Below are 14,520 nucleotides of genomic sequence, written 5' to 3'. Positions count from 1 at the left end.
ATAATAATATGATTTCAAAATATATCTGACTACATGCCCTCCCCCAAAAACCCAGAACTATAATTCAGTATATAATTATAACTAGGGCTGTCAAATGATTAATCACGATTAATCACATCCAAAATAAAAGTTTTGTTTACATAATATATGTGTGTATACTGTGTATATTTATTATGTATATATAAATACACACACATGCATGTATATATTTAAGAAGAATATGTTATGTTTATATATTAAATATATTTATATATAATATAAAATATTATAGAATATAAATAATAAATGTATATACACGTAAATATTTTCTAAATATATAATTTAGGTGTGTGTGTATTTATATATACATAATAAATATACCCTGTACACATACATATATTATGTAAACAAAACTTTTATTTTGGATGTGATTAATCGTGATTAATCATTTGACAGCCCTAATTATAACTGAATGTATATCACCTGCATTTTTTGTATATTCTTCAATAGATGAATAACCAGTTTTCACGAGTTATGGCATGCTGTTTGTTATCACACCAGAAAACAAAAACATGCTCAGAAGTTTCCAGACTGCTACAAAGAACTAGTCAAATTTACAAATGCTTGCAAGATTTGTGGCACTGAATCATTTAAAGATACTTAAAATGCTTAAAATACAACACAGATATATCAATAAGACAACCAAGACTGTAAGTTGCATTGCTTATGATCCAAACAGTAATATCTCATTCTCTTTCTCAATTTCTCTTTTACACACTGTCTGGCTCTCCTTTCCTCCCTTCCACCAGTTCTTTGCGCCAGTCTTCAGTGTTTATCTTTCAGTGAATCCAGCCTGTTGTTACACTCCCACTAAGAATCCCACGCATCTCCAAACCTGCTATTATATCTCTCACCTCTCTGCCCAGTGACTCATCATCGGTCTATCAGAAGACGATCCCAGCCTGAGAGATGGGCACGCAGCTAGGGCCAAGGACTGAGAGCAGCTGGTATGACTCCACAGTTAATAGAACACTGTTTGATTTTTGACATGAGAAAAACACTTTTCCCCTATACACATATACAGGAGCTCGAGAGGCTCCTTCTGTGTGGACTGATGGACTGTGTGAAATCCTGCATCTCGAGACAGTAAAAGGGGAGGGAATTGGAATAAACAGTAGTGCTAATCACCAGGCCACTTCTGATGTGAATGAAGCCTGCCCTTGTGAAAAACAAGTGTGCTTAATTGTACTGAATTAGGTTTACTATGGTAGTCAGTGTTACCAGTGTTCAGCTATACACTGATTACATAACTTGCCCACCATGCCCACTGTTATTACACTTTTTTCTGAAGAAATTAAAATTGAAATTCAGTTGGATTACAGATGCTACAATTCTGAACTGAAAGCATCTGCTCCATACTGCAGAAGCAACAGGAGTCAGATTTCACTTCTCACATGAACAGAGTTTAGAGGGACGACTGAAAAGACAATAGTGGAAGACTTGGTGTCAAAGCAAAATGCCTATTTGGCAATATTTCTATGTTTAATATAAATGAGTTTGACTTTCTCTCTCTCTCTCTCTCTCTCTCTCTATATATATATATATATATATATTACGTTAATATATTATGTTTCAAAACTTACTTACATAAATATATATTTTGTTCCAAATAATGTATATTTTTTGGCCATTCTTTGTATTTTTAAAAATATAAATATATATTTAAAAAAATTTAAAATAAATTTTGCCCTCCATAAATTTTCAATCCAAGAAAGTACATTCACATGAATGTATAACACATATGAAAAAAAAGTATAAAAAAATTAAACATTAATTAATCATTATAAATCAAACTTTATTTATTGATGGAAAAATTCCCTCAATATAGAACGTGCACCTGTAGTGAATCTCAAATCACAAAAGTACATTTTTAAAATCTGTACTCTCAGATATTATTATTGAAATAACAGGCCACTTAAGTGTACTTAATGTTAATGTTTCTTAATGTTTCTGACACGTGCATTTTGTAATGATGTCGAATTACATGTGTTACATTCAGTTTATTTTACACATACAGAGCCCAAGGAGGGACACTATTCATCATAAAATATTCATACACACAATAAGAACTGAATACTTCTGTACTTTAGAATTATTTGGAGATAGGTATTTAACACAAAGAACAAACAAACCAACAACAAACACACTTCATACATAAATAAATTCTTAAATAAATTACATTAAATTCACAATTCACACTTCATACAGACCCCAGTATGAGGCAATCAACAGTCACTCTCACTGTACCCTTTCATCTATCTTTTCTCTCTTGTTCTGCCTCCCTGACTCGTCCGTTTACCGTGGATAATCCCCACAGTGCAGCCACTCTCAGAGTTTTCATAAATTCAGATATTGTACGTCAAGCAGGGGCTTGAATGCCTCGTTCTATCACTGTCTGATAATACGGTCATTCTTGCAAATATTCCCTATTGCTCTTTCATTTGACATCACCAATTACTGACTGACAGCCCAAACCCCGTCTTCAGGAAATCTCACAGGAAGTTTTTAATTGTCTGTTTTTGGTCATCGAAGTTTGAGAGTGCATTCAGCGTTGAAATTACCTCCGTCCTTGTTCCACACGCAGCTCCTTTGATTAATGAAGTAATCTTGTGAAGATGGCAACTCTGGGGATACTTCCATTCAAACCAGTGAATGGGGGAATTATTGTTATGACAAACTTACTCTAAGGCAATTATTAGTGGTGTTTACTAAGGCAAACAACACTATTACAGTTGCTCATGTTAATGGTTACGGATCTTAGCAAACCACAAAACAAAGTACATAACTTCGGGATGTAACTCGTTCTGCACTTTTCTGGACTTATACCTCATATTAAGTGGGATGTTTAGAAGAGGTGTTACCAGAATATCATCGAAATCTTCTTTACATTTTTATTTTGCTAAGCAAAACATTTTGTTGTCTAAAAAAATCTAGTTCAGAATTAATGTGTGAGAAGTTTATGTACAGAAACATACAAAAAGTACTGGGCTACTACCATGACACAATTAAATAATAAAAAAAGGAAGGGTTTTCAAACCCTTTGATAAATTTCCAAGGGTTTTTTTTTCTCTGTTTTTTCCAAAAAAATAAAAAAAATCATTGATTGCACCCGCAAAGTGCAACGTTCACACTAAAAAACATATTTTAGAAATGAGTATAATAGAGTAGAATTATTAACATGAATAAAATAAATAACTTTATTAATGTTAATACTATTAAAATTGTAATATTAAAAAAGCATTAAACATACATTTGTGTGAATTCTCTCAGATTTTCTTTAGGGATGAACAACGTAATGGTACCAAATAAGTTATCACTTAATATTAGAATATTTTTTATTATTATTGGTATCAGCTGATACTGAATATTTCATTGTGGATGCCCATTTTCCTTATTTTTTACATGTAGATCTTAATCTTTAAAAATATAAATAATTAAAATGGCATGTCGTTCCAAACCCATAAGACTTTTATTCATCTTTGAAATACAAATGAAGATATTTTTAATGAAAACTATATGTAACCATGTGTCAAGCAAGCATATTTGATATGCTCTATATATGTGTGTTTATGCTATGTTTATTTGTGAATAGAAGGTTAAATTAAAACTGTTTGTCATATTGTGTGTCTTCAGAAGACTTGGATTAACCCGCTCGGTTCATATGGATAACTTTTAAAAATGTTTAATGAAACAAAACTACATTTCTTAGGTTACAGATATCAGGTTATAAATATTTCAGAATGTCTCAGGTTAAAATACCCTAATTTGTGTTTTGAAGATGAACAAAAATCTTATGGGTTTGGAACCACAAGTGGATGAGTAAATGATGACAATGTTATTTTTGGGTGAACTAACCCTTCAATAACACTGTTAAATGTAATTTAGAAAATCTCATTATTTCTCTCATCATTAGTGCCCAAAATTCACTTGTAGCACTCAAAACAATTGATTTTAGCTTTTAGTGCTATAATTATTTTAATTTTAATTATTTAGACAAAATAGAATAGAATTTTTTATTAATTTCCTGGAATTTTCCAGGCCTGGATATCATGATGTTAAAACTTCCTTACATTCACAGGTTTTCCATGTCTGTGGAAACCTTTTTTGTTAGTATGCAGTGTTGAGAACATCAGCTGATCACAATCTCTGGGTCACACATGCCCTTTGGACACCCAGCAGTTAATAAGAATGAAGCATGAAAAAGTGGCCAGGTCTAATCTGTGAACAGCCTGGCAGTGTTTCTTGTGAGAGAGGTTTGAGAGAGATTGTGTGTGTGTGTGTGTGTTTGGTGTAGACTCTTGTTGTCTTGACTGGCATTTACACCTCTCAGGCAGGCGCCGTCACTCTAATCATTTACTCGGGCAGCTGGGATAGGGCTGTATGCCAGCAGAACAGCAGACGTACACAGAGAGTGATCCCTAAAAGTGGACACTGCTGCCACAGCGGGATTCTAAGCTCGTGTTTGTCACACTGGTAACACACTGGGGAATCAATGACCTGTTAGTGGAAATCACTGTCTGATTCAGGGTGCAGAGCTCTGGATCTATTAATAGCAGAGTATCTATCCACCCCGGAGATCTGTGAGGACAGAGATGCTGTTTGATGATGCATTCCCTACCTGTACTCAATGAGCTGGTCTTTGTGCGTCCATGTGACGTAGGCTGTGGGATGTCCCGTCACCACACAGGGGAGCAGAACACTCTCTCCAATGACTTTAGACACATGCTGAGGCTCCAGGAGAAACTCCAGGGTCCTTTCTTCCCCTGATTCTGTACAAAACAGAGAAGAGAATTTTTCACACAATATTGTTGGATGATAGAATTTTTATTTTTGAGTGGACTATCTTTTTAAACATGAATTTAATACAATTTAGGCTTCTGTTTTGCTTAAAATAAAAGGTGGGGTAAGAAAACAAAATATATATACAAAATCAGGATATATTCTCCTAAAGAAAAATGTTATTCTTACTCCCCAAGAGAATTTGTTAAAAAGGATGTTTAAATAGACAAAAAGCATAAATAGCATTTAAATTTAATATAAATAAATAACTATATATAAGAATAAACTCTTAATTTAAACTCTACTTTAAAACTCTCTCTCCTCTCAAATGTGTGAGTTTCAGTAGTGCATGAAAAATCAATGAGAATAAATTCATTCTGAATCAAAATAAAAAATAAAATAATAAAAAAGATATGAACATAATTTAATTTGCAACATTACAGTATGGTTGATGATTTGATTCCAAGTATTGAATTGGAAAATGTATGGAAGTATGGAATATGTACCAGGCAGTATCTGTATTTCTGCTTCTTCACTGGTCTTGGTGGGCCCAGCGTTGTCGATCACGCAGCGGTACAGGCCTGCGTCTGCCTCTGTGGCGTTACTGATGACAAGAGCACCACTGGGCAGCGTGAAGACTCTCTGGTCCAGCTCAACCGGCTCTTTGTTTTGTTCCCAGTGGATGAAAGACACCAGGTCTGGATTCACCTCACAGTTCAGCACATGACTGTCACCCACCCGCACCGACGCGGCTTCTGGCTGACTGAGGTACCGAGGTATACCTAAAAAGAGAAGGAATCAGAAAAATTACAATAAATTACATACTGGTTTGCTCTTCTGCTTAAGAACTACATGCCACGAATAGAAAGTGTTAAGCAATTCTTGTGCAGATGGATAAAGTGAGTATATGAAATGGCATTCACTTTTGTCTACTGGCAAGGCTTTTGAAATGTTGAAATACCAAGAAAAACGTCTAAAGCTATTTGCCTGTAGGCTAACATAATTTTCTCTGTCTGTGTGATCTATGTGCTTTAGAGGCGGAGGAAGTTATTGCATTTTGATTAATTGAAGACAATTATGTGCACTGATGAACCATGCACAATGAGATCATAATCAAATATGGTCTGTTTTAATTTCATGTTGACTTTTTTTTAAGTTAATTATCTTCCTTCCATGCTCTGAGATTCATAAGCAGTTCTTTGGAGGTAAAACAAAGAAAAAAAAGAAAAACAAAAAAAACCCTCTAAAACCAGAGGGCACATTTTACCCTCAAATCTTGGTAAATGAAACTGATGGTGCTGAAAAATAGTCATGGCATACAAGTGTTCACACTTTCTGGAGTTCCCCTGGTGTCCCTCAAGTGGAGAAACTGCCAGGAACCTCGTCTGTAAGCAGGAAATGGTGCTAACAGGCTTCTAAGTCACAGATTTCTCTGCTCCTCAGCCCTGACAAAGTGATAAAGTCCAGAGAAATGACTCTACATTAATTCTGGGCTGGTTGAACTTTTTATGATTTAATTCTTATTTTGCAGGTGATATATAAAATTTAACAATATAACAAAAACGGTTTCACATTTTCATGAATCAGTTCAAACTATCTGATTCATAACTCTGATTCAACAATTAATTTAAATTCCCTGCTTGGCATTTTAATGTATTAAAATAATTTTTTATGTAATAATAATATTAATAATAATAATACAAAAAATTGTACTGTAGGTAAATATTGCTGTTCAGTGTTTGGTGCTGGAATTTTATATTGGTGTGTGTGTGCATATATATATATATATATATATATATATATATATAGGTCAGCAGGATGTTTAAATATTTTTGAAAGAAGTCTCTTATGCTCACAAAGGCTGTATTAACTTGATTAATAATGCAGTCAAACAGTAGTTGTGAAATATTATTACAATTTAATTGAATATATTTTGAAATGTAATTTACTCCTTTGATGCGAAGCTCAATTTTTAGCATCATTATCCTAGTCTTCAGTTTCACACGATCCTTCAGAAATCATTCTAATATACTGATTTGCTCACGAATCATTTATTTTTAACAATGATGAGAATAGTTGTGCTGCTTAGATAATGATTCAAAAAATGACTGACCCCCAAACACTGGAATGATAGTGTACTAATAACTGGGTGAAATCTGTAAGTGTATAAAAACAGATGTATTTCATATTTCAGACATCTAATGCCAATTTGCTCCCTTTTCCACAGCCGTCATCTCATGCTGCGCAAAGTTTATGAAACATGAGATTTTAAATAATGCCTGAAAGTGATTTACTAGCAGAGGCAGATGAAAAAATCCTGGAAAAGTCATTGACTGAATTAGACACTTCTGATAAATCTGTTTTTTTGTTTGTTTGTTAGCTTTTGTTAAGGCTGAAGAGCGTTCTGTATTTAAATCAGCTAAGTTCCTCAAGTCTTCCACATGATTTTAGCCCTGAAGCAGTGTAGCTGAACTCATCAGAGCAGTAAGTTCATCACTTCACATAATGAGGAGCGAAGCGTTGAGCACTTTGCTTTATACAGTTGACTCCACTTAATCACAGTTCCCTCTCATTCGATATGGTAGCTACTCATTTTACATGTTTCTATGCAGTATCTGCATCCTGCCTCATATAGAAATATAAATCACAAACAAGATCTCTTTAATATCTACCTTGTGGAAAAAGAAGTACACTTTAGCACACTTATTACAGAAAAGAGTATTATTATGAAAATAATATACTTAAGTACAAACTGAACATAATGATTTTGAAAAGTAAATTTATTGTTAATTGAAAGAAATGTTTTATACTTAGCTGAAATATAGAGGGTTTTTTGAACTACTGAAGTATGACTTTAGTCTACACATCTAAATATATATGTATTTATATATATTTTAAATTACATATCTATAGTGTAAATCTGGTTCTTGCAAAAAGGGAAAGGGCTGCTTTAGCATTAGCACTGCCACTAAAGCTCAAAACAGAGATTTGTGGATCCCTTGCAGGTGAACATAAGGACTCATGCATGGAAATATATTTGTGAGAGTCTAGGAGAAAGGAGTGATGGGGTTTCATTTGTCTGGCATTAGTCCGTTACACACATGCCATGCTCTCACTCTCTCTTAATGTGAAAGAGCATGCAGTGAGAGATGCTATCAGCCGCTGGCTCTGGGTGAACAGAGAACAGCATTCATTCATCTCCACAGGCTCTGCTTTATAACAGCAGACAGAAAGGTTTCACAGAGCATGCTGTGGGCTTTTAATCCCCTTATAAACTATATACAAAATCAGGTTTTTACAACAGAACAGCTTTTATACTCTTAAAGGAAACATTCTGGGTATTTCTGTCCATACTTTTTAAAAAAGAAAAAAAAACTAGACAGTTTGTTATACCTATATAATATTTAATATAATAAGAATGAACATTATATATATATATATATATAGATATATATATATATATATATATATATATATATATATATATATTATATATATATATATAGATATATATATATATATACCTATATAATGTATAAAATATTTACAATATATATGTAAGGGATAACAAGCTAACTTTTTCCCCTTGCAAAATAAAACCTTAAAGGGTGATTAATACCACAATGCAAAGTGGTTGAAGGTATTATGCTTATTATGTAACTATTTAGCAAATTAATAAATACATAAATGCATTAATGGAAATTTAATATTGATTCAAGTTTAAATTATGTTATTATGTGAGAAGGCAGCAGTGTAGAGTGGCATGAAATGATGTAAATATTGCTGTGACAATATATGTAGGTAACTTCTTTTGGTGCATGTTTTTTTTTTTTTTTTTTTTTTTATTGGTGAACAGTGTTGAACCTTCTTCTCCTGTGTTCTACTGTACAGATGTGAATTTATTTTTCTTTCAGCCTGAGGTTTATTGATTACACTTTTTGGTGTGAAAAGGCTTTTACAGTACATTTGCTATAAATAGAACTTCTTACATTCAAAACAATCAAGCCCTGCTCATATTTAAAAAGTAAAGCGAAAGTAATGCAAAAGTAACGTAATGCATTACTTTCCATAAAAAGTAACTAAGTAACGTAATTAGTTACTTTTTTAGGGAGTAACGCAATATTTTAATGCATTACTTTTAAAAGTAACTTTCCCCAACACTGCACAGGAATAAACTGCATTTTACAATATATTAAAATGGAAAACTGTTCTTTTAAATTCTATGGTAGTTATTTTAAATATTTCACAATATCACTGTTTTACTATTATTTTTGGTCAAATGGATGCTAGACCAGCATCAAACCAGCTCTAACCAGCATAAACCAACCTGGACGAGCATGAAAATTCATATTGGTTTAAACTGGTCTTTTCAGCAGGGTCCAGTATTGTAAATAATCATAGTTTAGAGTACAGTTTAGGCAATGTGTTTTGGTGGCAATATGAACCCTCACTGCTGTTATATTCTTCCTCTGTTACGTCCATTCCAACCAGTTAGTCCAAGAGCAACATTTGCTGAGTGATTCATTACACTGGTGTAAATGCTACATGGGAACCAGTGAGTGCCATAAGCTTGGACCTCACAAAAACATCTCACAGACACACACTGAGGGTCTAACACACACACATCCCATTCTGGTGGCCTGATCCGGGCATCTATCTCAGTACACAAAAACAAGCTACAAATGTTTGCACATTTGGATCCACAGACCCAGTAGAGTTTATTGGCCAGACTCTTGTGTGCTTTCATTGGAGAGGACAGTCTGTTTAATGGACAGATTGTCAGCTCTGCCACTGTTTGTCCACTATTGTCCACATCATCAAATTATGAAAGCTTATTTCTGCCCTAGAATAAAAATATTAAAAAATGTGACTTTTTAATCAACAATTCTTATTTTTCTTGTTTATCTCATAATTCTCTTTTTTTTTAGAACTGAGAATTTATATCTTGCTATTGGGAGTTATTGAATGTTAGATGTAAACTCAGAATTAAAACAAAAAGTGTAATACTTCTAAGTTATAAACTCACAATTCTGACTTTTTTCTTTGAATCGTGAGTTAATTGTGAGATGTAAACTCAGAGTTTGGAGGAAAATAGTCAGAATTGTAAGATGTAAATTCGCAATTGTGGGTTATAAATTTGCGATACTGACTTTTTTCTCACAAATGTAAGTTTATATCTCGTAATTGCAAGTTATTAATTGCTAGATGTAAACTCAGGATTTGGAGAAAAAAATCAGAATTGCTAGATGTAAGAGTTACAATTTCACGATTTTGACTTTTTTTCTCAGAATTTAGGGTTTATATCTTGCAATTGCGAATTATTAATTGCGAGATTTAAACTCAAACAATTTTATGACAAACAATTGTGATAATATAAACTTATATATGGCAATATGAGTGAGATATAAATTTGCAGCTGCGAGAAAAAGTTGCAATTACCTTTATAACATTTTTATTCTGTGGTGGAATAAGCTTCCATACCGAATTGCAACTCTAACATGACCATTACAGGTTAGTGCCGAGGCACAAGAAAACACACAATCAACTGGGTGATGAGAATTTCCAACTAAAGCAGATTCCACACACTAGGAGCCATAGCGAGGGCAAAAACCCTGCAGAGAAAAATAGCAACCTCAAATCATGGGCCCCTAAGGCCCCCAAAGTACCATGAAGCAGGCCCCAACTTCCATTTACCTCTGTCAAACAGAGAAAAGAATTTGAGTGGGTATAAGGTCTCTTCCATCCCGCTGGGCTAAGGCTCATTCACTGTTCATTCGCTCTTGATACTCTTCTTTATTGGAGTCTTAGAGGCGGCAGGCAGCTCTTTAAAAAGCTCCAGAAATTTACAGGCTCATGGACTAACAGCTCCTTCCATTTTCCGACAGGGTTTTTAGGCCTGTAGAGAGTGAGTAGAGCTGAGCACGATTTACCGATGCTGTTAAAGCTGGATATGAGTAGATAAATCTGGGGTTGGGAAGGTCTGGGATGAAAACAAAGAGACCAACCTCACAGCAGAGTGCGCTTGAGCAGCAGTAAACAGAAAGGTTGTAGCTCAAACCCATGAAAAGACCCCACCCCAGTGAGGGGAAATAAATAGCCGTACCTGCCATATATAAAGATGTACACGTTATTATCAGGAAACGGAGCCATCTGTGTGATTTGATTGTCCCCTGACATACTTCATCACTGAAAAGATTAACTTTATAAATTAGTCATTTTATTAATTAGATTTAACTTTATATAATGCAGAATGAATAAAAAATAAATAAATAAAAACAATTATAAAAATATTTTGTATTTTTTTTACTTTTAATATTTTTTTAAATCAGAATTTAAAGAAATTGGTATGTTCCCATTAATCATAATTAGATTTAAACTCTTTCCCTGACACTGACAGAATTTTCCATCATTCATGAGACATCTTTGACAAAAAAAGTGATTTTCTCAGTTTCTTGTTCAAAATTTTTGCTTTTTTTCATGAAACATACCCAAATTTAAGTGCTAATTTAAAAAAAAAAAATAGTGATTTAATAATTCCCCATTACAATATAATGGTTTGATGTTTCTGCCATCATATAAAATAAACTGACGTTTCTTTTACAGTCTTTATCAGTATATTTTTACATTTGCACTTACCGTATATCAGCCTTGTCAATAGTTAAATTCTGTTTTGGAGAGAAATTACTCATAATTTAAAAAATCCTGATATTTTTCAGCACAAATGGCACCATTTACTGAGATTGGCTTACCTCCCTTCCATCATCTTTCACTAAAAGATAAGATTTGACCACATTAAATATTAATCTCAGGGTTCGTGCAGTCTTAACATGGCTTCTGTCCAAATTAGAAAGCTGTTTGAGCTCCAGTCATCTGTTCTGGAGTTCTATAAATATGCTGTCCAAGAAGCACCTAAAGGAGAAAACTGCCAGCCATAACATGACCCAGTTCAGGGAGGAGTCACACTGAGAATTGCATGTCACCTTTCCAAGCCTGTAAATTTTTCATGAGTCTTACATGCAAGGATAAATATTCGATAGGGATCTGCAAGATCTTCTATTATGAGTATAAATGTTGTCCTCTCAGCTGGTTCCAAAACTAACCAGACCTCCTCTGTGTTTGGTTACATACTCTGAACTACAGAATGAAGATCTCAGTGTAGATTCTTCAGTCAATGTAAGTTAATATTGGAGTTAAATTCAGACAACATTTTGTGGTAAAACACAGCACTGAGCACTGATAATACAGGCTTAATAATGACTTGCAGTCTGTTTAAAGAGTGATAACATTAGGCATCCCTCATCTATGGTGATACATGGCACAAACTCATTTGCTAAATGTTTAAGGAGACATTACAAAACTTCCTAAAGTCAATGATACATGAAAATGTTTTTTAAAAATGAGAGAGGTTGTAATGTAACTCTTGTTTCCATCTTTACTCTCCAATTTACAACTGGACAAAATTTTTATATAAGTTAAAAAAGATTATATTAGTTTAAAACGGTCAAGCTGATTTTTGACCATCATAGCTGGTTTGTTGCTGGTCCAAAATTTAGTAACCAGGGCTGCATGTTTAATAAAAATAATAATATGCTAGCACTAGGTTGCGATTTAATTAAACATGTGCGCTGCGTGCTTCACAGTGAAGAGTGGCAGTGTGTTTATGTATACATGAGCAGCTCATGAGCCTGTGTTACCAGCATCTCAGAGCGGCTCGGTTCACAGTAAATGCTGCTCCATACAAACTCCATCTCCGCATCTACTCAGAGTTTGGGTCGCTTTAACATGCATTTGGGAACACAACATCTTCCCATACTTGTAATGAAAAGTGCTTAACAACAAAAGAGAAGACAAAGAACCACTGTGGGCTTCCGGCGGTATTCCATCAAAATAAAAGTTCAATGGTTTAACATTTGAAAATTAAGGAATTAAGACAACCAATAATAATACATCTTGTAATAGATTTTTAAGTACCAGTTACTAATTATGACTGTGAGAATAAAGGTTATTATCTGTTGAAATGGTGTGGGTTTGCCACAGGTTAATCTATTTCCTCTTAACTTTTGAGCTCTTCATCTCTCCTAACTATAGAGATGAATGTCAGTGCGCGCACAGGTTATATTTTGAGCCGGTTTCCCAGAAGCATCCGGCTGCTGACGGGCACACACATAAGTGAACGAGCGGCGCTTTCCCATGAGGTCGCCTAATCAGAAGTCTAACACAATTAAACTTCTCTTCCCACTCTGATACATTAGCACTGCATCAATGTGAGATATCACAAGTATACATTCACATCTGCTTCCACTGACTGAAACCAAGCACTCTGTGATCCAGCAGGTTCATAGTGAGGTCAAACGCTGACTGTAAAATGCATCCATTTACATACCAACAAAAAGAAAACCAACCAATCTTATTCTGAATGAATGAATTAAATAATCTACAAATTATTTAGTTGTTAAATATGAAATATTTGCTCGATTGGACACTCCCAAGAGTTACTGGACAGCAAGGGTTAGGGTCAGGTGATCTCATTCAAACAGCTGAGCCGAAAAGACACTTCAGTGGCAGGTTTGCATTAAATCCTCTGGTATCTTGTCAAATGTTCTGTTGGTTTTTACTGTGATCAGCTGCAACTCGGTCACCATACGAGAGTTTTCAGAAAGCCCAATAACACCAAACAGGACATTTCATTTCACAGTGCTGTGGATGTAATTGGAAAAGAAATGATTTTCAGTCATGGAGACTAGATGGAGAGCAGCAGTGAGGCGGCTGATGTAATATGTCTCCTGTCCACAGCGGACACAGACAGACTCAGAGACAGCAGGGATTCATAGTTCAAGTGTAGACCGATCATGAAGAAAACTGGGAAAGATGGACTTGATAATGTTTAATTCTGCAAAGTGCTTTTAGAATTCTCTTAAAGTATATAAAGTATGTTTTAGGAATTAATTATATTCCAATAACTCAAAGTTTAATCAAATACATAATAAATGAGACTGTTAAAATGAGTTTTTAACTGTCCTGGCTTTCATGACTTTCCTCCTGTGTGTGTGTGTGTGTGTGTGTGTGTGTGTGTGTGTGTGTTTTATTTTATATATACACATTTTTAATGTATTTAAAATGTATCAGTAAGAGGTATCATAGTTGGTTTGACCCATTTGGTAAAGGGGAGGGGCCTCTGTTTGATCTTGAATTTGCATACAGATGAGCTAATGAAAATGCATACCAGTCCTTTATGCCCTGAAGACATGTCTTGAATACCAACTGCACAGACAGGAAAACAGACTAATAATTATTGGTGTTGGAACCCTTTATTATTTATTGTGTACTGCAGCAGTATGAAGCACTGGTACTCTGTGTGCTCTCAGAGGGGTTTAATTGCTCAGTGGTTGCTCTTTCAGAAGATTTAAAGATGTTTGCCTCAGATGTTTCTTAGACATTTATTAGAGAAATAAAATTTCACACAAATTGTTTACACACAGTAAGGAATATAAAATTGATCCAGAAAGTAGCGCAAATAATTTAGTCTTTGAAAAATGTGGTGAAAGATGTTTACAAAAAAGTTTACAAAAAACTGACAAAGAATTTCACTGCAGTCTTGAAAAAGCATAATTTTTTTCATGGAATTTTTCAGTCATAAATCCACATTAAATTGAGTTGTGTTTAATATATATTTAAATTACATTATTATATATAATAATTATT

General features: G+C 34.1%; 1 protein-coding gene across 8 annotated transcripts in view; it reads right to left on the bottom strand.

Annotated features, from left to right (window-relative positions):
• LOC109067730 (neogenin-like) overlaps positions 1-14,520 on the bottom strand; it is a 135,903-nt gene that overhangs the window by 56,145 nt on the left and 65,238 nt on the right. For all 8 annotated transcript variants that reach the window (XM_042761000.1, XM_042760995.1, XM_042761002.1 and 5 more), the window contains exons 3-4: positions 5,325-5,600; positions 4,658-4,808 (exon numbers count right to left, since the gene is read on the bottom strand). In XM_042761000.1, the coding sequence (XP_042616934.1) occupies positions 4,658-4,808; positions 5,325-5,600 (427 nt within the window). The remainder of the gene's footprint in view (positions 1-4,657; positions 4,809-5,324; positions 5,601-14,520) is intronic.

Source organism: Cyprinus carpio, chromosome A7 (assembly GCF_018340385.1).
Source record: "Cyprinus carpio isolate SPL01 chromosome A7, ASM1834038v1, whole genome shotgun sequence".
Taxonomy (NCBI): domain Eukaryota; kingdom Metazoa; phylum Chordata; class Actinopteri; order Cypriniformes; family Cyprinidae; genus Cyprinus; species Cyprinus carpio.
Note: the sequence above shows the minus strand (reverse complement) of the source record. Positions and strands in the feature narration are given on the sequence as shown.